Source organism: Dendrobates tinctorius, unplaced genomic scaffold (genome assembly GCF_039654945.1).
Source record: "Dendrobates tinctorius isolate UK_male_01 unplaced genomic scaffold, ASM3965494v1 ptg000152l, whole genome shotgun sequence".
Classification (NCBI taxonomy): domain Eukaryota; kingdom Metazoa; phylum Chordata; class Amphibia; order Anura; family Dendrobatidae; genus Dendrobates; species Dendrobates tinctorius.
Window position 1 is genome coordinate 6,331,671 of NW_027361819.1, and position 26,462 is coordinate 6,358,132.

At 53.6% G+C, this 26,462-nt stretch overlaps 1 protein-coding gene across 1 annotated transcript; it reads right to left on the minus strand.

The window, feature by feature from the left end:
• Positions 1-3,504: 3,504 nt before the first annotated feature.
• Positions 3,505-13,847, minus strand: MAPK7 (mitogen-activated protein kinase 7). Its single transcript, XM_073547515.1, has 7 exons — positions 13,607-13,847; positions 12,306-12,528; positions 11,891-12,056; positions 8,083-9,269; positions 5,290-6,218; positions 5,072-5,199; positions 3,505-4,988 (listed from the first exon to the last, which is right to left on the minus strand). Exons 2-7 carry the CDS (start codon positions 12,520-12,522, stop codon positions 4,835-4,837), a joined length of 2,781 nt encoding a protein of 926 aa, XP_073403616.1. The 5' UTR covers positions 12,523-12,528; positions 13,607-13,847; the 3' UTR covers positions 3,505-4,834.
• Between the last annotated feature and the right edge of the window lie 12,615 nt (positions 13,848-26,462).

Here is a 26,462-nt window from a genome sequence, read left to right on the forward strand (position 1 = left end):
CACTACAACCACCAGAAGGCAAAGGAGGCACAGGACCCCGGCCACTACAACCACCAGAAGGCAGAGGAGGCGCAGGGCCCCGGCCACTACAACCACCAGAAGGCAGAGGAGGCGCAGGGCCCCGGCTACTACGACCACCAGAAGGAGGAGCAGGGTCCCGGCCACTACGACCACCAGAAGGCATAGAAGGCGCAGGGCCCCGGCCACTACAACCACCAGAAGGCAGAGGAGGCGCAGGGCCCCAGCCACTACAACCACCAGAAGGCATAGAAGGCGCAGGGCCCCGGCTACTACGACCACCAGAAGGCATAGAAGGCGCAGGGCCCTGACCACTACAACCACCAGAAGGCATAGAAGGCACAGGGCCCCGGCCACTACAACCACCAGAAGGCAGAGGAGGCGCAGGGCCCCGGCCACTACGACCACCAGAAGGCTTAGAAGGCGGAGGGCCCCGGCCACTACGACCACCAGAAGGCAGATGAGGTGCAGGGCCCCGGCCACTACAACCACCAGAAGGCAGAGGAGGCGCAGGGCCCCGGCCACTACAACCACCAGAAGGCATAGAAGACGCAGGGCCCCGGTCACTACAACCACCAGAAGGCAGAGGAGGCGCAGGGCCCCGGCTACTACGACCACCAGAAGGAGGAGCAGGGTCCCGGCCACTACGACCACCAGAAGGCATAGAAGGCGCAGGGCCCCGGCCACTACAACCACCAGAAGGCAGAGGAGGCACAGGGCCCCAGCCACTACAACCACCAGAAGGCATAGAAGGCGCAGGGCCCTGGCTACTACGACCACCAGAAGGCATAGAAGGCGCAGGGCCCTGACCACTACAACCACCAGAAGGCATAGAAGGCGCAGGGCCCCGGCCACTACAACCACCAGAAGGCATAGGGCCTCGGCTACAACCACCAGAAGGCACTACAACCACCAGAAAGCAGAGGCGGCGCAGGGCCCCGGCCACTACAACCACCAGAAGGCAGAGGAGGCGCAGGGCCCCGGCCACTACGACCACCAGAAGGCATAGAAGACGCAGGGCCCCGCTCACTACAACCACCAGAAGGCAGAGGATGCGCAGGGCCCCAGCCACTACGACCAAAAGAAGGCAGAGGATGCGCAGGGCCCCAGCCACTACGACCACCAGAAGGCAGAGGATGCGCAGGGCCCCAGCCACTACGACCAACAGAAGGCAGAGGAGGCGCAGGGCCCCGGCCACTACAACCATCAGAAGGCAGAGGAGGCGCAGGGCCCCAGCCACTACAACCATCAGAAGGCAGAGGAGGTGCAGGGCCCCGGCCACTACGACTACCTGAAGGCAGAGGAGGAAACATGCAAGAAACACGGAGTGCGACTCCTCGGATAAAATCACAAAGATTAACAACCAGAATTAGAGAAAAGTATTATGGGAGAATACTGACAAGAGACATCGGTTCAACACAAATACAGCACCAACAGTGTGACTACAGGGATCAAGTCACCAGGTCATAACCTCATACGAGTCTTACCCATAACTGCCCTGCCCAAGGTGCCGAACACTGCGCCCCGACACGCGTTTCGCATGGGCTTCTGGGAGCTGTTGCGATCACTGTATGTCTTTGCCGATCTGATCTCTGGGGCCCCTCGCTTCCCATTTTATGTTTGCCTGGCATTATGCTGTCCCACTGTTGGTGCTGTATTTGTGTTGCACCGATGTCTCTCGTCAGTATTCTGCCATAATACTTTTCTCTAATTCTGTTAGTTAATCTTTGTGATTTACTTACGAATAAAAATAGTGATCTGATTTTATCCGTGGACTCGCACTCCGTGTTTCTTGCGCGTTTACAGGTTTGGTGGGAGTTCTCCATGGCTCGTGCCATCTGGTGGTTTGGGTATCACCTATGACCATTGTTTGATATGTTTTCTGTTACTGGGATTTTGTATTATCAGAAGGCAGAGGAGGCGCAGGGTCCCGCTCACTATGACCACAGGCAGCAGGACTAACAACGGGACGCAACAATCAGAAATACAAAGAGAGAAGGGAAAAGCAGAAGCGCAAAAACTGGCTGCAGCGAGAAAGGGTTAATGACTCAGGTCAGCGTCACTCGCCCCAAAAGGAAGAGGGCACGATACCACCAAACCAAAAGGAAGAGGGCACGATACCATCACCGCCCCAAAGAGAGCAGGCACAATACCACCGCCCCAAAAGGAAGATGGCACGATACCACCAAACCAAAAGGAAAAGGGCACAATACCACCACCGCCCCAAAGAGCAGGCACAATACCACCACCCCAATAGGGAGAGGGCATACCACCACCAAACCAAAAGGAAAAGGGCACAATACCACCACCGCCCCAAAAGGAAGAGGGCACAAAACCACCACCGCTCCAAAGAAAGCAGGCACAATACCACCGCCCCAAAAGGAAGAGGGCACGATACCACCACCCCAAATGGAAGAGGGCACAATGCCACCATCGCCCCAAAGAGAGCAGGCACGATACCACCGCCCCAAAAGGAAGAGGATCACAATACCACTGCCTCAAAAGGAAGAGGGCACGATACTACCGCCCCAATAGGAAGAGGGCACGATACCACCAAGCCAAAAGGAAAAGGGAACAATACCACCACCGCCCCAAAAGGAAGAGGGCACAATACCAACACCGCCCCAAAAGGAAGAGGGCACGATACCACCAAACGGAAAAGAGCATGATACCATCAAACCAAAAGGAAGAGGGCACAATACCATCGCCGCCCCAAAGAGAGCAGGCACAATACCACCAAACCAAAAGGAAGAGGGCACAATACCACCGCCCCAAAAGAAGAGGGCACGATACCACCGCCGCCCCAGAGAGCAGGCACGATTCCACCAACCAAAAGGAAGAGGACACGATCCCGCCACCCCAAAGAGCGAGAAAGCACGATACCAGATTTCACCATCCCAGGCAAGCAAAGTGATACTAATCATAGAATTTTAGAGTTGGAAGGGACCTCTGGGTTCCTTGTGTCCAACCCCTGCTCAATGCAGGAGTCACTAAACCATCCCCGACAGATGTCTGTCCAGCCTGTTTGAAGGCTACCATTGAAGGAGAACTCACCACCTCTCGTGGCAGCCTGTTCCACTCATTGATCACCCTGTCAAAAAGTTTTTTCTAATATCTAATCTGTGTCTTCTCCCTTTATCCGTTCCTCTAATGCCCCAGAGAGCGCACAGACCAGACTCCACTGCCTCATAGACATTACGATACCACCCCAAATAAAGAGGCCACTATTCCAGAGAAAGGGGTCAGAGACTGATACAATGTCAGGAGGCCACAGAGCAGACACCACCTCCCTGATCGCACCTAAGATAGGCAGACATCATCATCTGCAGCGTTACCCATGTAATCAGCCAGGAATGGGGAGATCAGCGCCATCATGCAACAGAAAATTACCTCAATCTAATGCCCTGATAACAGAGGACAACAGCTGCTCCTCAGCGTCTCTCCGCAGGTTCTTCTCTTGCTCCTCTTTCATAGATCAGACTCCAGTAAATAAATAAGACTTTATTTCCAAATAATGAAAAATCAGAATCGGCCCCATCCTCAGCGCTGTGACCACAGCCAGGAAAGTGCAAGTGATGAGCAGGTTGGAGAGGATAATGCAGAGCTCAGTCCCCAATGTAGCCAGCGGCTGCAGAGCTCAGTCCCCAATGTAGCCAGCGGCTGCAGAGAGCGCAGAGCTCAGTCCCCGATGTAGCCAGAAGCTGCAGAGAGAACAGAGCTCAGTCCCCGATGTAGCCAGCGGCTGCAGAGAGCACAGAGCTCAGTCCCAGGTGCAGCCAGCAGCTGCAGAGAGCGCAGAGCTCAGTCCCCGTTGCAGCCAGCAGCTACAGAGAGCGCAGAGCTCAGTCCCCGTTGCAGCCAGCAGCTGCAGAGAGCGCAGAGCTCAGTCCCCGTTGCAGCCAGCAGCTGCAGAGAGCGCAGAGCTCAGTCCCCATTGCAGCCAGCAGCTGCAGAGAGCGCAGAGCTCAGTCCCCGTTGCAGCCAGCAGCTGCAGAGAGCGCAGAGCTCAGTCCCCGTTGCAGCCAGCAGCTGCAGAGAGCGCAGAGCTCAGTCCCCGTTGCAGCCAGCACCTGTGGAGAGCGCAGAGCTCAGTCCCCGTTGCAGCCAGCAGCTGTAGAGAGCGCAGAGTTCAGTCCCCGTTGCAGCCAGCAGCTGCAGACAGTGCAGAGCTCAGTCCCCGTTGCAGCCAGCAGCTGTAGAGAGCGCAGAGTTCAGTCCCCGTTGCAGCCAGCAGCTGCAGACAGTGCAGAGCTCAGTCCCCAGTGTGGTCAGTGGCAGCAGAGAGCGCAGAGCTCTGTCTCCAGTGTGGCCAGTGGCAGCAGAGCGCAGAGCTCAGTCCCCGGTGTGGTCAGCGGCAGCAGAGAGCGCAGAGCTCAGTCCCCGGTGTGGTCAGCGGCAGCAGAGAGCGCAGAGCTCAGTCCCCGGTGTGGTCAGCGGCTGCAGAGAGCACAGAGATGTCCCCGATGTAGCCAGCGGCAGCAGAGAGCGCAGAGCTCAGTCCCCGGTGTGGTCAGCGGCTGCAGAGAGCACAGAGATGTCCCCGATGTAGCCAGCGGCTGCAGAGAGCGCAGAGCTCAGTCACCGATGTAGTCAGCAGCTGCAGAGAGCACAGAGCTCAGTCACCGGTGTAGTCAGCAGCTGCAGAGAGCACAGAGCTCAGTGTAGGTTCATTGATGGCTGCAGATGTTGAGTCCGTGCGTTGACCGATGTGCGGTGCGGCCGCTGCGTCTCATGCAGGGCGCTTACACATACAAATTTCGCCCCTTGTCATAACATTAAGTGTCGCGATGATAATGACCGTCTGGCCGTTCCACAATCATCCATCATGGAGGTCGGGGATATCAGACAGGCTCATGGGAGATCCCAGCTGTAGGTCCTCCTGGAGGGAGGCCATGTCTGCGGGGTTCATACGATGAACATCCAGCCAGTCAGCCAGCAGCGACGCTGACAGCGGAGTGGAGTCAACCAGGCTGGAAGACAAAACTACGAGTATTAGAAGAGTGTGGTCCGATGGCCGAAGTCTCACGCTTTACTCCGTGCGGCGCTCCATCACCTTTCACGATTCTCTGGAGTCATCTCGAAGGATTGGTTCAAAAATTCCTCCAGGTCAAAGCCCACACCATACCCGGCGCCACTGCCTTTAGGGGTAACAGAGAAAACAGGGGGCAACATGTCTTCCACCTGCAAAATAAACAAGTGAGTAATCAGGTATAAAGGGTTTAATGAATGAGGGAAGGACAGCACAATGGGGGACGGCAGCGCCGGTCTGACCTGCGACCTCGAAAGCTGCTGCGTCACCAGGTTGATATCTGTAGACATCGTGTTGTTGTCCGTCATGGCGAAGGTGGCTGCTGACAAATCCTGGGGCTTCACCGCTGCCGCCACTCGTCCGGGGTATGACATCCCTGTAACCTGCTGCGGGGGACGCTCAAGGTCGGCGGGACTGCGCAGGAACATTGCAGGATCCAAGGTGACAGCGCTGCTCTTCTCGTCTCCAGTGTCGGGTGCAGACCAGAGGCCGTCCTGATGTCCTGCTCTGTGCCATGTAGGGGCGAGTCGGACAGGAGCAGGGAAAGCAGCGGGTAAGACGGGTCCTCCAGCCGCAAACTTGACATCAGGAGGGAGCTGGGAGGGGACGGGAGGGGTCACCGGCTTCACATGAGGCGTCAACACCACCGGGGCCATCTGGAAGGTGGCAGAGGCCGGGGGCACGTAGTGCAGAAGGTTGGGTACAGGGCAGGGGTTTAGGCAGCGGGGCACGAACTGGATGTTAGGTGCCACAGACGGGGCAGGGAGGGTGCCCCTCTGCTGGGTACTGACTTCAGGAACAGGATTAAGGTTCGTGATAGAAAAGACCGACTGCGGTGGTAGAGGCTGCGCGGCCGGGCAGACGTCAGGGCCCATCACTGCGGGTTTAGGCGCCGGAGTGTTTTGCCCGGAAGGAGGCAGAACTTGCTGCAGGTTCTGATCGATCATTCGATTCCAACGTTCCAGAAGGTTCTTATCGTTTTCACTCAGCACAAGCCCCCCGAACCCCTCCACTTTCTTTATATCACGACGTTCCTTCTCTTTCTGCTTCTTTTCCTTCTCTCGAGCACGTTCCAGACGTCTTCTCCTTTTCTCTTCCCGCTCCCGCTGACGTTCCTGAGCCGTTATCGGCTTCTTCAAATCTGATGTCTCATTAACTAAACACGGAACATCTGCAGAAGAAAGAGGATATCATTACACAGCGGTACAGAGCGGCAACGCAACTATCTATAATACTGCCTCCTATGTACAAGAATATAACTACTATAATACTGCTCCTATGTACAAGAATATAACTACTATAATACTGCTCCTATGTACAAGAATATAACTACTATAATACAGCCCCTATGTACAAGAATATAACTACTATAATACTGCTCCTATGTACAAGAATATAACTACTATAATACTGCTCCTATGTACAAGAATATAACTACTATAATACTGCCCCTATGTACAAGAATATAACTACTATAATACTGCCCCTATGTACAAGAATATAACTACTATAATACAGCCCCTATGTACAAGAATATAACTACTATAATACTGCTCCTGTGTACAAGAATATAACTACTATAATACTGCCCCCTATGTACAAGAATATAACTACTATAATACTGCTCCTATGTACAAGAATATAACTGCTATAATACTGCCCCCTATGTACAAGAATATAACTACTATAATACTGCTCCTATGTACAAGAATATAACTACTATAATACTGCCCCTATGTACAAGAATATAACTACTATAATACTGCTATGTACAAGAATATAACTACTATAATACTGCTCCTGTGTACAAGAATATAACTACTATAATACTGCTCCTATGTACAAGAATATAACTACTATAACACTGCTCCTGTGTACAAGAATATAACTACTATAATACTGCCCCTATGTACAAGAATATAACTACTATAATACTGCTCCTGTGTACAAGAATATAACTACTATAATACTGCCCCTATGTACAAGAATATAACTACTATAATACTGCCCCTATGTACAAGAATATAACTACTATAATACTGCCCCTATGTACAAGACTATAACTACTATAATACTGCCCCTATGTACAAGACTATAACTACTATAATACTGCCCCTATGTACAAGAATATAACTACTATAATACTGCTCCTATGTACAATAATATAACTACTATAATACTGCCCCTATGTACAAGAATATAACTACTATAATACTGCCCCTATGTACAAGAATATAACTACTATAATACTGCTCCTATATACAAGAATATAACTACTATAATACTGCCCCTATGTACAAGAATATAACTACTATAATACTGCCCCCAATGTACAAGAATATAACAACTATAATACTGCCCCTATGTACAAGAATATAACTACTATAATACTGCCCCTATGTACAAGAATATAACTACTATAATACTGCCCCTATGTACAAGACTATACTATAATACTGCCCCTATGTGCAAGAATATAACTACTATAATACTGCTCCTGTGTACAATAATATAACTACTATAATACTGCCCCTATGTACAAGAATATAACTACTATAATACTGCTCCTATGTACAATAATATAACTACTATAATACTGCACCCTATGTACAAGAATATAACTACTATAATACTGCTCCTATGTACAATAATATAACTACTATAATACTGCCCCTATGTACAAGAATATAACTACTATAATACTGCCCCTATGTACAAGAATATAACTACTATAATACTGCTCCTATATACAAGAATATAACTACTATAATACTGCCCCTATGTACAAGAATATAACTACTATAATACTGCCCCCAATGTACAAGAATATAACAACTATAATACTGCCCCTATGTACAAGAATATAACTACTATAATACTGCCCCTATGTACAAGAATATATCTACTATAATACTGCTCCTATGTACAAGAATATAACTACTATAATACTGCCCCTATGTACAAGAATATAACTACTATAATACTTCCCCATACAGAGGAGATCGGGGTTAGGTGTGTTGATGTGGGGTTCTCACCTTTGGATTTATTCCTCAGGGCTGATTTCAGTAGTGCAGCCTTTAGTGCCGCCTTGGTGTCATCGGATATGGCACCCTCTCGTTTCGGCACAGGCTCTGGATCAGCTTTGATAGCGGGCGCCTCATCTTTCGCCTCTTCCTTCACCGATTGCGGTTCTGGGTCTCTGCTCTCCACTGGAGATGTCAGGTCGATGGTCTCCGGCTTCTCCGCAACTCTGGGCGACTCCATATGAAAGTCTACCCGGTCTCTGGCGGAGTTGGCACTGAGCATGTCCACATCTAATCCCTCCGAGGGTGGCGGAAGTGGTGGCGAGTTGAAGTCCTCTACTCTCACCACTGTCTCTGGCACTTGTCCTTCAACAGCGGGTTTTAGGGCGGGCTTGAAGCTGATCTGCCGCCGGATACCCTCTCGGCGGCGGTGGAAGCTGTCTATCTCTGTCACGATGGCCTCTTTAATTTGCTCTTTGGTCAGAACCTTCTTGTCAAAGCCAAAGTCAAAGGCGGGTACACACTCGGGCTCATCGTCGGGGTCGTGGTATTTGGACAAGAAAGGGTGGCGCAAAGCTTCCCTGACGGAAATCCGTTCCCGCGGGTCGAACCGTAGCATTTTGGACAGGAGGTCTAGGGCTTTGCGGTCTCCTTGTGGGTACAAGTCTGTCCAAGGCACCGGCTGGCGGGTGGGCAGACTCTGGATGTAGGCTCTTACCCTCTCAGCACCGATGGCGCGGATGACTTGGCTGGACGGCGTCCCGAGAACCATCATGATGAGCTGCAGCTGGTGGATGTAGTTCTTCCCGGGGAACAGCTGCTTGCGCCCCAGCATTTCAGCAAAGATGCAGCCCACGGACCACATGTCGATTGCCTGGGTATACTCGTGTAGCGAGAGCATGAGCTCCGGGGCGCGGTACCAGCGGGTGGCCACGTACTCTGTCATGAAGTACTTGTACTCGTCGGGTTTGGTGCAGAGCCCCCGCGCCATCCCAAAGTCTCCGATCTTCAGCTCGCAGTTCTCGTTGATCAGGAGGTTACTCGGCTTCAGGTCGCGGTGGAGGACGTTGGCCGAGTGGATGTACTTCAGCCCCCGCAGCAGCTGGTACAGGAAGTAGCGGGCATGCTCCAGCGTGAGCGGCTGTGAGGAGTGGATGATCTGGTGGAGGTCGCTCTCCATGAGGTCCAGCACCACGTACCTGAGGGCAGAGACAGACGCAAGTCAGCACAACTGTGGCAGCAGGTTGGAAACCGCTTCTGACATCCTCTGTGCTGCTGAGGACCCTGCTCCTTCCTCTATGTATCTGTGACCCCCTATGTGATCAGCCCCCTCCTCTGCTGACATCCTCTGTGCTGCTGAGGACCCTGCACCTTCCTCTATGTATCTGTGACCCACCTATGTGATCAGCGCCCTCCTCTGCTGACATCCTCTGTGCTGCTGAGAACCCTGCTCCTTCCGCTATGTATCTGTGACCCCCCTATGTGATCAGCGCCCTCCTCTGCTGACATCCTCTGTGCTGCTGAGAACCATGCTCCTTCCTCTATGTATCTGTGACCTCCCTATGTGATCAGCTCCCTCCTCTGCTGACATCCTCTGTGCTGCTGAGGACCCTGCACCTTCCTCTATGTATCTGTGACCCCCCTATGTGATCAGTGCCCTCCTCTGCTGACATCCTCTGTGCTGCTGAGGACCCTGCTCCTTCCTCTATGTATCTGTGACCCCCCTATGTGATCAGCGCCCTCCTCTGCTGACATCCTCTGTGCTGCTGAGGACCCTGCTCCTTCCTCTATGTATCTGTGACCCCCCCTATGTGATCAGCCTCCTCCTCTGCTGACATCCTCTGTGCTGCTGAGGACCCTGCTCCTTCCTCTATGTATCTGTGACCCCCCCTATGTGATCAGCGCCCTCCTCTGCTGACATCCTCTGTGCTGCTGAGGACTCTGCACCTTCCTCTATGTATCTGTGACCCCCCCTATGTGATCAGCGCCCTCCTCTGCTGACATCCTCTGTGCTGCTGAGGACTCTGCACCTTCCTCTAAGTATCTGTGACCCCCCTATGTGATCAGCACCCTCCTCTGCTGACATCCTCTGTGCTGCTGAGGACCCTGCACCTTCCTCTATGTATCTGTGACCCCCCTATGTGATCAGCGCCCTCCTCTGCTGACATCCTCTGTGCTGCTGAGGACCCTGCTCCTTCCTCTATGTATCTGTGACCCCCCTATGTGATCAGCGCCCTCCTCTGCTGACATCCTCTGTGCTGCTGAGGACTCTGCATCTTCCTCTATGTATCTGTGACCCCCCTATGTGATCAGCCCCCTCCTCTGCTGACATCCTCTGTGCTGCTGAGGACCCTGCTCCTTCCTCTATGTATCTGTGACCTCCCTATGTGATCAGCGCCCTCCTCTGCTGACATCCTCTGTGCTGCTGAGGACCCTGCTCCTTCCTCTATGTATCTGTGACCTCCCTATGTGATCAGCGCCCTCCTCTGCTGACATCCTCTGTGCTGCTGAGGACCCTGCTCCTTTCTCTATGTATCTGTGACCCCCCTATGTGATCAGCGCCCTCCTCTGCTGACATCCTCTGTGCTGCTGAGGACCCTGCACCTTCCTCTATGTATCTGTGACCCCCCTATGTGATCAGTGCCCTCCTCTGCTGACATCCTCTGTGCTGCTGAGGACCCTGCACCTTCCTCTATGTATCTGTGATCCCCTATGTGATCAGCGCCCTCCTCTGCTGACATCCTCTGTGCTGCTGAGGACCCTGCTCCTTCCTCTATGTATCTGTGACCTCCCTATGTGATCAGCGCCCTCCTCTGCTGACATCCTCTGTGCTGCTGAGGACCCTGCACCTTTCTCTATGTATCTGTGACCCCCTATGTGATCAGCGCCCTCCTCTGCTGACATCCTCTGTGCTGCTGAGGACCCTGCACCTTCCTCTATGTATCTGTGACCCCCCTATGTGATCAGCGCCCTCCTCTGCTGACATCCTCTGTGCTGCTGAGGACCCTGCACCTTCCTCTATGTATCTGTGACCCCCCTATGTGATCAGCGCCCTCCTCTGCTGACATCCTCTGTGCTGCTGAGGACCCTGCTCCTTCCTCTATGTATCTGTGACCCCCCTATGTGATCAGCGCCCTCCTCTGCTGACATCCTCTGTGCTGCTGAGGACTCTGCACCTTCCTCTATGTATCTGTGACCTCCCTATGTGATCAGCGCCCTCCTCTGCTGACATCCTCTGTGCTGCTGAGGACCCTGCTCCTTCCTCTATGTATCTGTGACCCCCCTATGTGATCAGCGCCCTCCTCTGCTGACATCCTCTGTGCTGCTGAGGACCCTGCTCCTTTCTCTATGTATCTGTGACCCCCCTATGTGATCAGCGCCCTCCTCTGCTGACATCCTCTGTGCTGCTGAGGACCCTGCACCTTCCTCTATGTATCTGTGATCCCCTATGTGATCAGCGTCCTCCTCTGCTGACATCCTCTGTGCTGCTGAAGACCCCGCTCCTTCCTCTATGTATCTGTGACCCCCCTATGTGATCAGCCCCCTCCTCTGCTGACATCCTCTGTGCTGCTGAGGACCCTTCTCCTTCCTCTATGTATCTGTGACCCCCCCTATGTGATCAGCCCCCTCCTGTGCTGATATCCTCTGTGCTGCTGAGGACCCTGCTCCTTCCTCTATGTATCTGTGACCCCCTATGTGATCAGTGCCCTCCTCTGCTGACATCCTCTGTGCTGCTGAGGACCCTGCTCCTTCCTCTATGTATCTGTGACCCCCTATGTGATCAGCGCCCTCCTCTGCTGACATCCTCTGTGCTGCTCACACGGCTCTGAAGTCGCAGTAGGGCACGTCGGGCCTCAGGATGTCCTTGATGGCGATGACGTTGTCGTGCTTGAAGTGCTTCAGGATCTTCAGCTCGCGCAGCGTGCGTTTGGCATTCGTCACCACATCGAAGGCGTTGGGGATCTTCTTAATGGCGACCTTCTGACCTGCGGAGGAGGAGGAGTGCGGTCAGTGAGGGAGAAGGGGCTACAACCAGAAAATGCCTCATCCTGAGCAGACATTTCTCACAGCTGAGGGGTCGGTACAATTTATCAGTGCAGGATAGCGCTATTAATATATATCTGGTGGCTGCTGTTCTCTGGTGTCAGCCGCTGACATATGGAGGGACAAGGGAGCACAGCTGACAATGGAGAACGCCTGCCTGCTGGGACTTGTAGTCCGTGTCTCCGTCTCACCTGTGTCCTTCCTTCGTGCAGAGGACACCACGCCATAGGCGCCCGTGCCGATGGTCTCGATGATCTCATACTCGTCGCCAACGTCAAAGTTGATGTCGAAGGATCGCTGCTGCAGGAGGGCCAGGTTCTTAGCAGCCGTGGAGGAGGTGCAGCGCGAGGGCGGGAGCTTGGGGGGCTCCGTATCCGGCATCGCGGCCCCCGACGGCTTGTCCTCCATCCTGAGCTGGAAGAGAGGTCAAAATATCATAAACAGCGCACCACACACAAGAGGGGGCCGCGCAACAGGGCACTCGCGCACACGAGGGGGCCGCGCAACAGGGGACGCGCGCACACGAGGGGGCCGCGCAACAGGGGACGCGCGCACACGAGGGGGCCGCGCAACAGGGGACGCGCGCACACGAGGGGGCCGCGCAACAGGGCACTCGCGCACACGAGGGGGCCGCGCAACAGGGGACGCGCGCACACGAGGGGGACGCGCAACAGGGGACGCGCGCACACGAGGGGGCAGCGCAACAGGGGACGCGCGCACACGAGGGGGCCGCGCAACAGGGGACGCGCGCACACGAGGGGGCCGCGCAACAGGGGACGCACGCACACGAGGGGGCCGCGCAACAGGGGACACACGCACACGAGGGGGCCACACGCACACGAGGGGGCCACACGCACACGAGGGGGCCGCGCAACAGGGGACACACGCACACGAGGGGGCCGCGCAACAGGGGACGCGCGCACACGAGGGGGTCGCGCAACAGGGGACACACGCACACGAGGGGGCCGCGCAACAGGGGACACACGCACACGAGGGGGCCGCGCAACAGGGGACACACGCACACGAGGGGGCCGCGCAACAGGGGACACGCACACGAGGGGGCCACACGCACACGAGGGGGCCGCGCAACAGGGGACGCGCGCACACGAGGGGGCCGCGCAACAGGGGACGCGCGCACACGAGGGGGCCGCGCAACAGGGGACGCGCGCACACGAGGGGGACGCGCAACAGGGGACACACGCACACGAGGGGGCCGCGCAACAGGGGACACACGCACACGAGGGGGCCGCGCAACAGGGGCCACACGCACACGAGGGGGCCGCGCAACAGGGGACACACGCACACGAGGGGCCACACACAAAGGATTACACACACAAGGGGGCCGCGCACCGCCACATGCGAGGGGTCGCACCGCCACACACAAGGGTGCCGCACAACAGGGAGACCGTGCACCGCCACACACGAGAAGACACACACAGGGTCCACACATGAGGGGGGGCACACCCCAACACCAGCCCCCCACACTCCGTACCTGGGGTCAGCTCATGTGACAGCACCCGGCCCCGCCCAGTTGACCAGGCCCGTGACCCTGCCCCACAGTCGCTCCCGCCTGACACGAGGGGCAGCAGAGCGCGGCGGCTCCTCTGAGGTAAAAGTATCCCGAGTGCCGAGCTGCGGACACTCAGGTCCCCGGATGTAGAGCAGAAGCCTGAGGGCGTGGCTAGAGAAGTCTGCGTCTAGGGAGCGCTCCGGCTCCACCAATCCGTGACCACGGGGCGGGGCCACTGCTGACTCTCAGCTCCAAAGCCAATGGGCGAGCGAATATGCGCTTCTGAGGGGCGTGTCCTGCTGCCTAGCAACCATTTGGCCGCCAATGTGACCATGTGACTGTACTGAAACTACTAGAGTGGGTGCAATGAGCGGCATGAGGAGAACCGGGGACAGGGAGAGGAGAACCGGGGACAGGGAGAGGAGAACCGGGGACAAGGGGAGGAGAACCGGGGACAGGGAGAGGAGAACCGGGGACAAGGGGAGGAGAACCGGGGACAGGAGAGCAGGGGACAGGGGGAGAAGAACCAGGGACAGGGGGAGGAGAACCGGGGACAAGGGAAGGAGAACCGGGGACAGGGAGAGGAGAACCGGGGACAAGGGGAGGAGAACCGGGGACAGGGAGAGGAGAACTGGGGACAAGGGGAGGAGAACCGGGGACAGGGGGAGGAGAACCGGGGACAGGGGGAGGAGAACCGGGGACAGGAGAGCAGGGGGGAGGAGAACCGGGGACAGGGGGAGGAGAACCGGGGACAGGGGGAGGAGAACCGGGGACGGGACAGGGGGAGGAGAACCGGGGACAGGAGAGCAGAGGAAAGAGGAGGAGAACCGGGGACAGGGGAGGAGAACCGGGGACAGGAGAGGAGAACCGGGGACGGGGAAGATAACCGGAGACAGGAGGAGGAGAGGATGAGGAGAACCAGGGACAGGAGGAGGAGAGGATGAGGAGAACCGGGGACAGGGGGAGGAGAACCGGGGACAGGGGGAGGAGAACCGGGGACATGAGAGCAGAGGAAAGAGGAGGAGAACCGGGAACAGGGGGAGGATAACCGGGGACAGCAGAGGTGAACCAGGGACAGGAGAGGAGACCCGGGGACGGGGAAGATAACCGGAGACAGGAGGAGGTGAGGATGAGGAAAACCGGGGACAGGAGGAGGAGAGGATGAGGAGAACCGGGGACAGGAGGAGGAGAGGATGAGGAGAACCGGGGACAGGAGGAGGAGAGCATGAGGAAAACCGGGGACAGGAGGAGGAGAGGATGAGGAAAACCGGGGACAGGAGGAGGAGAGGATGAGGAGAACCGGGGACAGGAGGAGGAGAGGATGAGGAGAACCGGGGACAGGAGGAGGAGAGGATGAGGAGAACCGGGGACAGGAGGAAGAGAGGATGAGGAGAACCGGGGACAGGAGGAGGAGAGGATGAGGAAAACCGGGGACAGGAGGAGGAGAGGATGAGGAGAACCGGGGACAGGAGGAGGAGAGGATGAGGAGAATCGGGGACAGGAGAGGATGAGGAGAACCGGGGACAGGAGGAAGAGAGGATGAGGAGAACCGGGGACAGGAGGAAGAGAGGATGAGGAGAATCTGGGACAGGAGGAGGAGAGGATGAGGAGAATCTGGGACAGGAGGAGGAGAGGATGAGGAGAAGCGGGGACAGGAGGAGGAGAGGATGAGGAGAACCGGGGACAGGAGGAGGAGAGGATGAGGAGAATCGGGGACAGGAGGAGGAGAGGATGAGGAGAACCGGGGACAGGAGGAAGAGAGGATGAGGAGAACCGGGGACAGGAGGAAGAGAGGATGAGGAGAACCGGGGACAGGAGGAAGAGAGGATGAGGAGAACCGGGGACAGGAAGAGGAGAGCATGAGGAGAACCGGGGACAGGAGGAGGAGAGGATGAGGAGAACCGGGGACAGGAGGAGGAGAGGATGAGGAGAATCGGGGACAGGAGGAGGAGAGGATGAGGAGAACCGGGGACAGGAGGAAGAGAGGATGAGGAGAACCGGGGACAGGAGGAAGAGAGGATGAGGAGAATCTGGGACAGGAGGAGGAGAGGATGAGGAGAATCTGGGACAGGAGGAGGAGAGGATGAGGAGAAGCGGGGACAGGAGGAGGAGAGGATGAGGAGAACCGGGGACAGGAGGAGGAGAGGATGAGGAGAATCGGGGACAGGAGGAGGAGAGGATGAGGAGAACCGGGGACAGGAGGAAGAGAGGATGAGGAGAACCGGGGACAGGAGGAAGAGAGGATGAGGAGAACCGGGGACAGGAGGAAGAGAGGATGAGGAGAACCGGGGACAGGAAGAGGAGAGGATGAGGAGAACCGGGGACAGGAAGAGGAGAGCATGAGGAGAACCGGGGACAGGAGGAGGAGAGCATGAGGAGAACCGGGGACAGGAGGAGGAGAGGATGAGGAGAACCGGGGACAGGAGGAGCAGAGGATGAGGAGAATCGGGGACAGGAGGAGGAGAGGATGAGGAGAACCGGGGACAGGAGGAGGAGAGTATGAGGAGAACCGGGGACAGGAGGAGGCGAGTATGAGGAGAACCGGGGACAGGAGGAGGCGAGTATGAGGAGAACCGGGGACAGGAGGAGGAGAGGATGAGGAGAACCGGGGACAGGAGGAGGAGAGGATGAGGAGAACCGGGGACAGGAGGAGGAGAGGATGAGGAAAACCGGGGACAGGAGGAGGAGAGAATGTGGAGAACCGGGGACAGGAGGAGGCGAGGATGAGGAGAACCGGGGACAGGAGGAGAGGATGAGGAGAACCAGGGACAGGAGGAGGAGAGGATGAGGAGAACCGGGGACAGGAGGAGAGGATGAGGAGAACCGGGGACAGGAGGAGAGGATGAGGAGAACCAGCGACAGGAGAGCAGGGGAAAGAGGAGGAGAACCGGGGACAGGGGGGGGGAGAACCGGAGAAAGAGGAGGAGAACCAGGGACAGGAGGAGAACCGGGGACAGGAGAGCAGAGGAAAGAGGAGGAGAACCGGGAACAGGGGGAGGAGAACCGGGGACAGCAGAGGTGAACCAGGGACAGGGGGAGGAGAACCGGGGACAGGAGGAGAATCGGGGACAGGAGAACTGGGGAAAGAGGAGGAGAACCAGGGACAGGAGAGGAGACCCGGGGACGGGGAAGATAACCGGAGACAGGAGCAGGAGAGGATGAGGAGAACCGGAGACAGGAGGAGGAGAGGATGAGGGAAACCGGGAACAGGAGGAAGAGAGGATGAGGAAAACCGGGAACAGGAGGAGGAGAGAATGAGGAGAACCGGGGACAGGAGGAGGAGAGGATGAGGAAAACTGGGGACAGGAGGAGGAGAGGATGAGGAGAACCGGGGACAGGAGGAGGAGAGGATGAGGAAAACCGGGGACAGGAGGAGGAGAGAATGAGGAGAACTGAGGACAGGAGGAGGAGAGGAAGAGGAGAACCGGGGACAGGAGGAGGAGAGGATGAGGAAAACCGGGGACAGGAGGAGGAGAGAATGAGGAGAACCGGGGACAGGAGGAGGCGAGGAGAACCGGAGCTTCCAGATCTCCGAGATGGACGAATGAGATCTGGAGCAGGACCTGGGCGCATGCCCAGTAGGAGAACAGAGGGACTTAGTCTCTGGAGCGATCTGCTGCAAAACAATCTCCTCTGCGGGAGATAGACAGCAGGAGACCGCAGAATGTGAGGCTCTGGGTTCCTGCAAAGCAGATGCAGAAACCTGACGCCTAACACCTCTCCTCCTGTCCCCGTTTTCCTCATCCTCTCCTCCTCCTGTCCCCGGTTCTCCTCATCCTCTCCTCCTCCTGTCCCCGGTTCTCCTCATCCTCTCCTGTCCCCGGTTCTCCTCATCCTCTCCTCCTCCTGTCCCCGATTCTCCTCATCCTCTCCTCCTCCTGTTCCCAGGAGGAGGAGAGGATGAGGAGAACCGGGGACAGGAGAGGATGAGGAGAACCGGGGACAGGAGAGGATGATGAGAACCACAGACAGGAGGAGGAGAGGATGAGAACGGGGGACAGGAGGAGGAAAACCGGGGACAGGAGAGGATGAGGAGAACCGGGGACAGGAGGAGAGGATGAGGAGAATCGGGGACAGGAGGAGGAGAGGATGAGGGGGACAGGAGGAGGAGAGGATGAGGAGAACCGGGGACAGGAGGAGAGGATGAGGAGAATTGGGGACAGGAGGAGAGGATGAGGAGAATCGGGGAGAGGATGAGGAGAACCGGGGACAGGTGGAGGATGATGAGGAGAACCGGGGAGAGGATGAGGAGACCCGGGGGCAGGAGAGGATGATGAGAAGAACGGGGGACAGGAGGAGGAGAGGATTAGGAGACCCGGGGGCAGGAGGAGAGGATGAGGAGAACCGGGGACAGGAGGAGGATGAGGAGAACCGGGGACAGGAGGAGGAGAGGATGAGGAAAACGGGGACAGGAGGAGAGGTGTTAGGCGTCAGGTTTCTGCATCTGCTTTGCAGGAACCCAGAGCCTCACATTCTGCGGTCTCCTGCTGTCTATCTCCCGCAGAGGAGATTGTTTTGCAGCAGATCGCTCCAGAGACTAAGTCCCTCTGTTCTCCTACTGGGCATGCGCCCAGGTCCTGCTCCAGATCTCATTCGTCCATCTCGGAGATCTGGAAGCTTCTGGAAGGTCCCGGCTATAAAAAGCGCACATGACCGTTCAGCCATGCGCTAGTATAGTCTCTAGTTGCTACTGTGTGAGTGATGATGGATGTATGAACCTGCTAATGACTCATTAAGATCCCCTCCCTCTGATATTACGAATGTGTACAGGGACTTAGATTAGAGCCAGCGCGTGGCAAGCCTCAATGTTATGATGAGTCACCGAAGGAGGAAAAAGCAAAATACCAGCTAAGTCCAGAAAAACCAGAGAGGTTGGCAGCTATTGGATTGCAGACCCCTGGACCTATCCACAACAACTAGCAGTAGGCGTGGGGGGTTCCTACGGTGCCCTAGACCCCTCGATCACAGCCGGAGAATTACATAGCCTAAAGACAGAAAGGGGAAAAACTAAACTGCCCCAGAGCAGACCCCAAAGCAATAGGCAGCCCCCAACATATAATGACGGTGAAGCAAGATGAAAACACTAACACAGATAGAAAGATAGGTTGAGCAAATGATGGGGCCCAAGCTAACTACATAGGACAGGATAGGAAAGCTGCTGTCTGCCATCCGCAAAAACCCTATCAAAATGAGCCAACCGACTGATAGGAAAAACAGGCCCTGAAGTCGCTAGGCTTCAAAAGACTATATCAGCACTCAGGTATATTCTGAAGACAGAGCAAAAGATCAACAGATCAGAGACAAAAATGGAATTCAGCTCACCCCTGGCCGGGGATGGCAGAACTCCCAAAAAACAAGGCAAAACAAAAACAAAACTGAAGAGTACAAAGCAGAGCAGAAAAACTTAGCTTTGAGATGCAGGAATCAGACTGGTCTCCAAGAATCCAGCAGGAAAATCACCAGCCAGGAAGAAGGGCGTCGGCAGCCTTATATCCAGTCCTCAATTCCAGCCACCCAGTCATCATCTAGCTGCCCAGGTGTTTGATAATCAGCCTCACTACCTTCCTTCACCAGAGGAGGGAGTTCATCAGACCTCAATGGTGAAGGGAAAAATGAACTCACAACAGTACCTCCCCCTTGAGGAAGGGTTCACGAACCCTCATCCATGCCACCAGGGCGATCCGGGTGAGCCCGATGAAAGGCATGCACCAATCTTTCGGCATGAATATCAGAGGCAGAGACCCAGGAATTATCCTCCTGACCATAACCCTTCCACTTAACCAAATACTGGAGTCTCCGTCTAGCCAGACGGGAATCCAGTATCTTTACCTCATATTCCATGGTACCTTCAACCAATATAGGGTCAGGAGGTGCCACCACAGGAACTACTGGTTCAACAAACCTCTTCAACAAGGACTTATGAAACATTTTGAATTTTAAATGTGACAGGAAGAGCCAACCAAAAAGAGACCGGATTAATAATCTCCAAAATCTTGTAAGGTCCAATAAATCTAGGCTTAAACTTAGGAGAAGCCACCTTCATAGCGATATTTTTTGATGACAACCAAACCATATCACCCACCTTAAACTGGGGACCAACGGTCCTACACCGGTTGGAAAACCGCTGGGCCTTTTCCTGGGAGAGAGACAACTTATCCACTACTTGGTCCCAGATCTGGTGCATTCTCTCCACCACAGTGTCAACACCTGGGCAGGCAGAAGGCTCCACTTGCCCTGAAGAAAATCGAGGGTGAAAACCAAAGTTACAAAAAAAAGGTGACATCAAAGTGGCAGAACTAGCTCTATTATTTAAAGCAAATTCGGCCAAGGGTAAAAATGAAACCCAATCATCCTGATCAGCAGAAATAAAACATCTCAAATACGACTCCAAAGTCTGGTTTGTTCTCTCCGTCTGCCCATTGGTCTGAGGGTGAAACGCAGAGGAGAAGGACAACTGAATTCCCAGCTTGGAACAGAAAGTCCTCCAAAATCTTGACACAAACTGAACTCCTCTGTCAGATACAATGTTCTCAGGAATCCTGTGCAAGCGAACCACCTGTTGCAAAAACAAGGGCACCAACTCAGAGGAAGATGGCAACTTAGGGAGTGGTACAAGATGGACCATCTTAGAGAATCTATCACAAATCACCCAAATAACAGTCATTCTCTGAGAGACAGGCATATCAGAGATAAAATCCATTGAAATATTGGTCCATGGCTGCCTGGGCACCGGCAAAGGCATCAACAAGCCACTAGAGCGAGAACAAGGTTTAGACCGGGAGCAAGTCCCACAGGACTGCACAAAATTCCTGACATCATGAGACAAGGCGGGCCACCAAAAAGACCGACTCACCAGATCTCTAGTACCAAAAATACCTGGATGACCAGCCAATGCAGAGCAATGAACTTCAGACATCACTCTCTTCCTCCACTGGTCAGGAACATACAACTTTCCACTGGGACAATGCTCAGGTTTGTCCTCCTGAAACTCTTCCAGAGCATGTCTCAAATCGGGCGAGATGGTCGAAAGAACTACCCCCTCGCCTAAGATGGTAGCAGGCTTAGTCACAACAGGAGAATCAGCAAGGAAACTCCTAGAGAGGGCATCTGCCTTGGCATTCTTAGTGCCCGGAAGAAAAGAGACCACAAAATCAAAACGTGTGAAAAACAAGGCCCACCTAGCCTGTCTAGGATTCAAGCGCTTGGCCGACTCCAGGTAAATGAAATTCTTGTGGTCAGTAAGGACCACGACTTGGTGTTTGCCTCCCTCCAACCAATGTCTCCACTCCTCAAATGCCCATTTCATGGCCAACGGTTCTCCTGCACCAATCTCAGAAGCGTCCACCTCCACCTGAAATGGGAGTGAGACATCAGGTTGCCGCAAAACCGGAGCAGAAGTGAATCTTCGCTTCAGCTCCTGAAAGGAAGAAACAGCCTCCGGAGACCAATTCAGGACATCAGCACCCTTCCTAGTCAAATCCGTCAATGGCTTGGCAATACCAGAAAAATTAGCTATAAATTTCCGATAAAAATTAGCAAAACCCAAAAACTTCTGGAGGGCCTTCAAAGAAGTGGGCTGAACCCAATCATAAATGGCCTGTACCTTGGCTGGGTCCATTTCAATAGTTGACGGTGACAAAATAAATCCCAAAAATGAAATCCTCTGTACCCCAAAAAGGCATTTCGATCCCTTGACATACAGGGAATTCTCCCTCAAAATCCGGAACACAGTCCGAACATGTTCCACATGAGAGTCCCAATTCTTGGAGAAGATCAAAATATCATCCAGATAGATAATCAAAAATGTATCCACAAAGTCTCGTAATATATCGTTCATGAAGCACTGGAAGACAGAAGGGGCATTAGTGAGCCCAAAAGGCATCACCAGGTATTCAAAATGTCCCTCCGGAGTATTAAACGCCGTCTTCCATTCATCCCTATGCTTAATGCAAATAAGATTATACGCCCCCCTGAGGTCAAGCTTGGTAAACCAGCAAGCACCTTTAACTCTGGAGAATAGATCAGAAATCAGGGGTAACGGATACTGATATTTAACAGTAATTTTGTTGAGGGCACGATAGTCAATACAAGGCCTTAATGAACCATCCTTTTTAGCCACGAAAAAAAACCCAGCACCTAAAGGTGAAGAGGATGGTCTAATATGACCCTTCTCCAACGCCTCCTTAATATATGATCGCATAGCCTCGTGCTCGGGTACAGATAAATTGAAGAGCCGACCCTTGGGGAATTTACACCCCGGGTTTAGCTCAATTGCACAGTCATAACTCCTATGAGGAGGCAAAGATGCAGACTCATTCTCACTAAATACATCATAAAAGTCAGCCAAATAGTCAGGAACATCATGCGACTGGGGAGAGGTGGAGAAAACAGGAGCATCACTAAGGGCACACCGACAACCCCAACTCACCACAGACAAAGATTTCCAATCCAGAACTGGATTATGGATTTGCAACCAGGGAAACCCCAGAACAATGGTATCATGCAAATTATGCAACACCAAAAATCTGCAATTTTCTTGATGGTCTGGGGTGACCCGCATTACCACCTGGGTCCAAAACTGAGGTTTATTCTTCGCCAAAGGAGTAGCATCAATACCCCTCAAAGGGATAGGCGTCCGCAGAGGTGTCATAGGAAATCCACAACGTTTAGCAAAATCCAAGTCCATCAGGTTAAGAGCTGCTCCTGAATCCACAAAAGCCTTGGCGGAAAATGTGGACAGGGAGCAGATCAGAGTAATTGCCAGAAGAAACTTAGGTTGAACACCACCCACAGAAAACGTGTGTGCACAACTTTTCTCTCGTTTAGGGCAGACAGAAATAATATGCGAGGCATCTCCTCAAACAAAACACAGCTTATTATGCCTTCTGAACTCCTGACGTTGCGCCCTAGACAAAACTCTATCACATTGCATAGGCTCAGACATTTGTTCAACAGGTGGCAACACCTCTCGTGCAGCTTTGCGTTCACGTAAACGCCGATCCACCTGAATGGCTAATGACATAGAATCGTCAAGACCAGAGGGAACAGGAAATCCCACCATAGTATCTTTTACAGTTTCTGACAAACCCTTCCGAAAGAGGGCTGCCAAGGCACCATCATTCCAGGTAGTAAGGACCGCCCACTTTCGGAATTTTTGACAGTACAACTCTGCCGAATCCCGACCCTGGCTTAATGCCAACAGGGTCTTTTCAGCCTGATCAATAGCATTAGGTTCATCATACAACAACCCCAAGGCTTGAAAAAATGCGTTCACATTATTCAGAATAGGATCATCAGGTTTCAAAGAAAACGCCCAATCCTGGGTATCGCCGCGCAGCAAAGAGATGACAATTTTAACCTGCTGCGCGGAGTTCCCCGACGAGTTAGGCTTCAAGGCAAAAAATAATTTACAATTATTCTTGAAATTCAAGAATTTAGACCGATCCCCAAAAAACACATCAGGAGTGGGAATCTTTGGTTCAGCAGCATGTGAATGAGCAAGATAGGCGGAATTTCTCCGCACATTAGCAGCGAGCTGCTCCACACGATCAGACAATTGCTTCATCTCCATTGAGAGAAAAATTCCCCCTACGGCCCCAGAGATATAGAGGGAAAAATATGCACACACACAAAAAAAAAATTCTGACACTTTTTTTTTTTTTAACAATTCTCTCCTGCTATTGAGTACCCTAGGATCTGCGGTATGGCCGGTGATTCTGTTATGATGAGTCACCGAAGGAGGAAAAAACAAAATACCAGCTAAGTCCAGAAAAACCAGAGAGGTTGGCAGCTATCGGATTGCAGACCCCTGGACCTATCCACAACAACTAGCAGTAGCCTTGGGGGGTTCCTACGGTGCCCTAGACCCCTCGATCACAGCCGGAGAATTACATAGCCTAAAGACAGAAAGGGGAAAAACTAAACTGCCCCAGAGCAGACCCCAAAGCAATAGGCAGCCCCCAACATATAATGACGGTGAAGCAAGATGAAAACACTAACACAGATAGAAAGATAGGTTGAGCAAATGATGGGGCCCAAGCTAACTACATAGGACAGGATAGGAAAGCTGCTGTCTGCCATCCGCAAAAACCCTATCAAAATGAGCCAACCGACTGATAGGAAAAACAGGCCCTGAAGTCGCTAGGCTTCAAAAGACTATATCAGCACTCAGGTATATTCTGAAGACAGAGCAAAAGATCAACAGATCAGAGACAAAAATGGAATTCAGCTCACCCCTGGCCGGGGATGGCAGAACTCCCAAAAAACAAGGCAAAACAAAAACAAAACTGAAGAGTACAAAGCAGAGCAGAAAAACTTAGCTTTGAGATGCAGGAATCAGACTGGTCTCCAAGAATCCAGCAGGAAAATCACCAGCCAGGAAGAAGGGCGTCGGCAGCCTTATATCCAGTCCTCAATTCCAGCCACCCAGTCATCATCTAGTTGCCCAGGTGTTTGATAATCAGCCTCACTAACTTCCTTCACCAGAGGAGGGAGTTCATCAGACCTCAATGGTGAAGGGAAAAATGAACTCACAACATCTCAAGCCACTACACCATCATCCACAGTGCTAGCGTCCGACACTGCACCTGCTTCCTTGCTTTGTCATCGAGCGGCAGTGTCCTACGCCGCGCTGCAGGTGCAGCCCACTTTGGGGCTTGCAGTGATGAGTACCAGAGATATGAGGGGTATCGGTGATAGGAGGGGCAGAACGATGAGTACCAGAGATATGAGGGGAATCGGTGATAGGAGGGGCAGAGCGATGAGTACCAGAGATATGAGGGGTATCGGTGATAGGAGGGGCAGAACAATGAGTACCAGAGAGATGAGAGGTATCGGTGATAGGAGGGGCAGAGCGATGAGTACCAGAGATATGAGGGGTATCGGTGATAGGAGGGGCAGAACGATGAGTACCAGAGAGATGAGAGGTATCGGTGATAGGAGGGGCAGAACGATGAGTACCAGAGATATGAGGGGTATCGGTGATAGGAGGGGCAGAACGATGAGTACCAGAGATATGAGGGGTATCGGTGATAGGAGGGGCAGAACGATGAGTATCAGAGATATGAGGGGTATCGGTGATAGGAGGAGCAGAACGAAGAGTACCAGAGATATGAGGGGTATCGGTGATAGGAGGAGCAGAACGATGAGTACCAGAGATATGAGGGGTATCGGTGATAGGAGGGGCAGAACGATGAGTACCAGAGATATGAGGGGTATCGGTGATAGGAGGGGCAGAACGATGAGTACCAGAGATATGAGGGGTATCGGTGATAGGAGGGGCAGAACGATGAGTACCAGAGATATGAGGGGTATCGGTGATAGGAGGGGCAGAACGATGAGTACCAGAGATATGAGGGGTATCGGTGATAGGAGGGGCAGAACGATGAGTACCAGAGATATGAGGGGTATCGGTGATAGGAGGGGCAGAACGATGAGTACCAGAGAGATGAGGGGTATCGGTGATAGGAGGGGCAGAACGATGAGTACCAGAGAGATGAGGGGTATCGGTGATAGGAGGGGCAGAACGATGAGTACCAGAGATATGAGGGGTATCGGTGATAGGAGGGGCAGAACGATGAGTATCAGAGATATGAGGGGTATCGGTGATAGGAAGGGCAGAACGATGAGTACCAGAGATATGAGGGTTATCGGTGATAGGAGGGGCAGAACGATGAGAACCAGAGATATGAGGGGTATCGGTGATAGGAGGAGCAGAACGATGAGTACCAGAGATATGAGGGGTATCGGTGATAGGAGGGGCAGAACGATGAGTATCAGAGATATGAGGGGTATCGGTGACAGGAGGGGCAGAACGATGAGTACCAGAGATATGAGGGGTATCGGTGATAGGAGGGGCAGAACGATAAATACCAGAGATATGAGGGGTATCTGTGATAAGAGGGGCAGAACGATGAGCACCAGAGGGATGAGGGGTATCGGTAATAGGAGGGGCAGAACGATGAGTACCAGAGATATGAGGGGTATCGGTGATAGGAGGGGCAGAACGATGAGCATCAGAGATATGAGGGTTATCAGTGATAGGAGGGGCAGAACGATGAGTACCAGAGATATGAGGGGTATCGGTGATAGGAGGGGCAGAACGATGAGTACCAGAGATATGAGGGGTATCGGTGATAGGAGGGGCAGAACGATGAGCACCAGCGATATGAGGGGTATCGGTGATAGGAGGAGCAGAACGATGAGCACCAGAGATATGAGGGGTATCGGTGATAGGAGGGGCAGAACGATGAGCACCAGAGATATGAGGGGTATCGGTGATAGGAAGGGCAGAACGATGAGTACCAGAGATAGGAGGGGTATCGGTGACAGGAGGGGCAGAACGATGAGTACCAGAGATATGAGGGGTATCGGTGATAGGAGGAGCAGAACGATGAGTACCAGAGATATGAGGGGTATCGGTGATAGGAGAAGCAGAACGATGAGTACCAGAGATATGAGGGGTATCGGTGATAGGAGGAGCAGAACGATGAGTACCAGAGATATGAGGGGTATCGGTGATAGGAGGAGCAGAACGATGAGTACCAGAGATATGAGGGGTATCGGTGATAGGAGGGGCAGAACGATGAGCACCAGAGATATGAGGGGTATCGGTGATAGGAGGAGCAGAACGATGAGCACCAGAGATATGAGGGGTATCGGTGATAGGAGGGGCAGAACGATGAGTACCAGAGATATGAGGGGTATCGGTGATAGGAGGGGTAGAACGATGACTACCAGAGATATGAGGGGTATCGGTGATAGGAGGGGCAGAACGATGAGTACCAGAGATATGAGGGGTATCGGTGATAGGAGAGGCAGAACGATGAGCACCAGAGAT

Coding starts and splice junctions, on each gene's coding strand:
- MAPK7 (XM_073547515.1), bottom strand. CDS start 12,522: ATGGAGGACAAGCCGTCGGGGGCCGCGATGCCGGATACGGAGCCCCCC. Junction 9,270..11,890: donor TACTGCGACTTCAGAGCCGT/GTGAGCAGCACA, acceptor CTCTGCCCTCAG/GTACGTGGTGCTGGACCTCA. Junction 6,219..8,082: donor CCTGAGGAATAAATCCAAAG/GTGAGAACCCCA, acceptor TTTCTTCTGCAG/ATGTTCCGTGTTTAGTTAAT.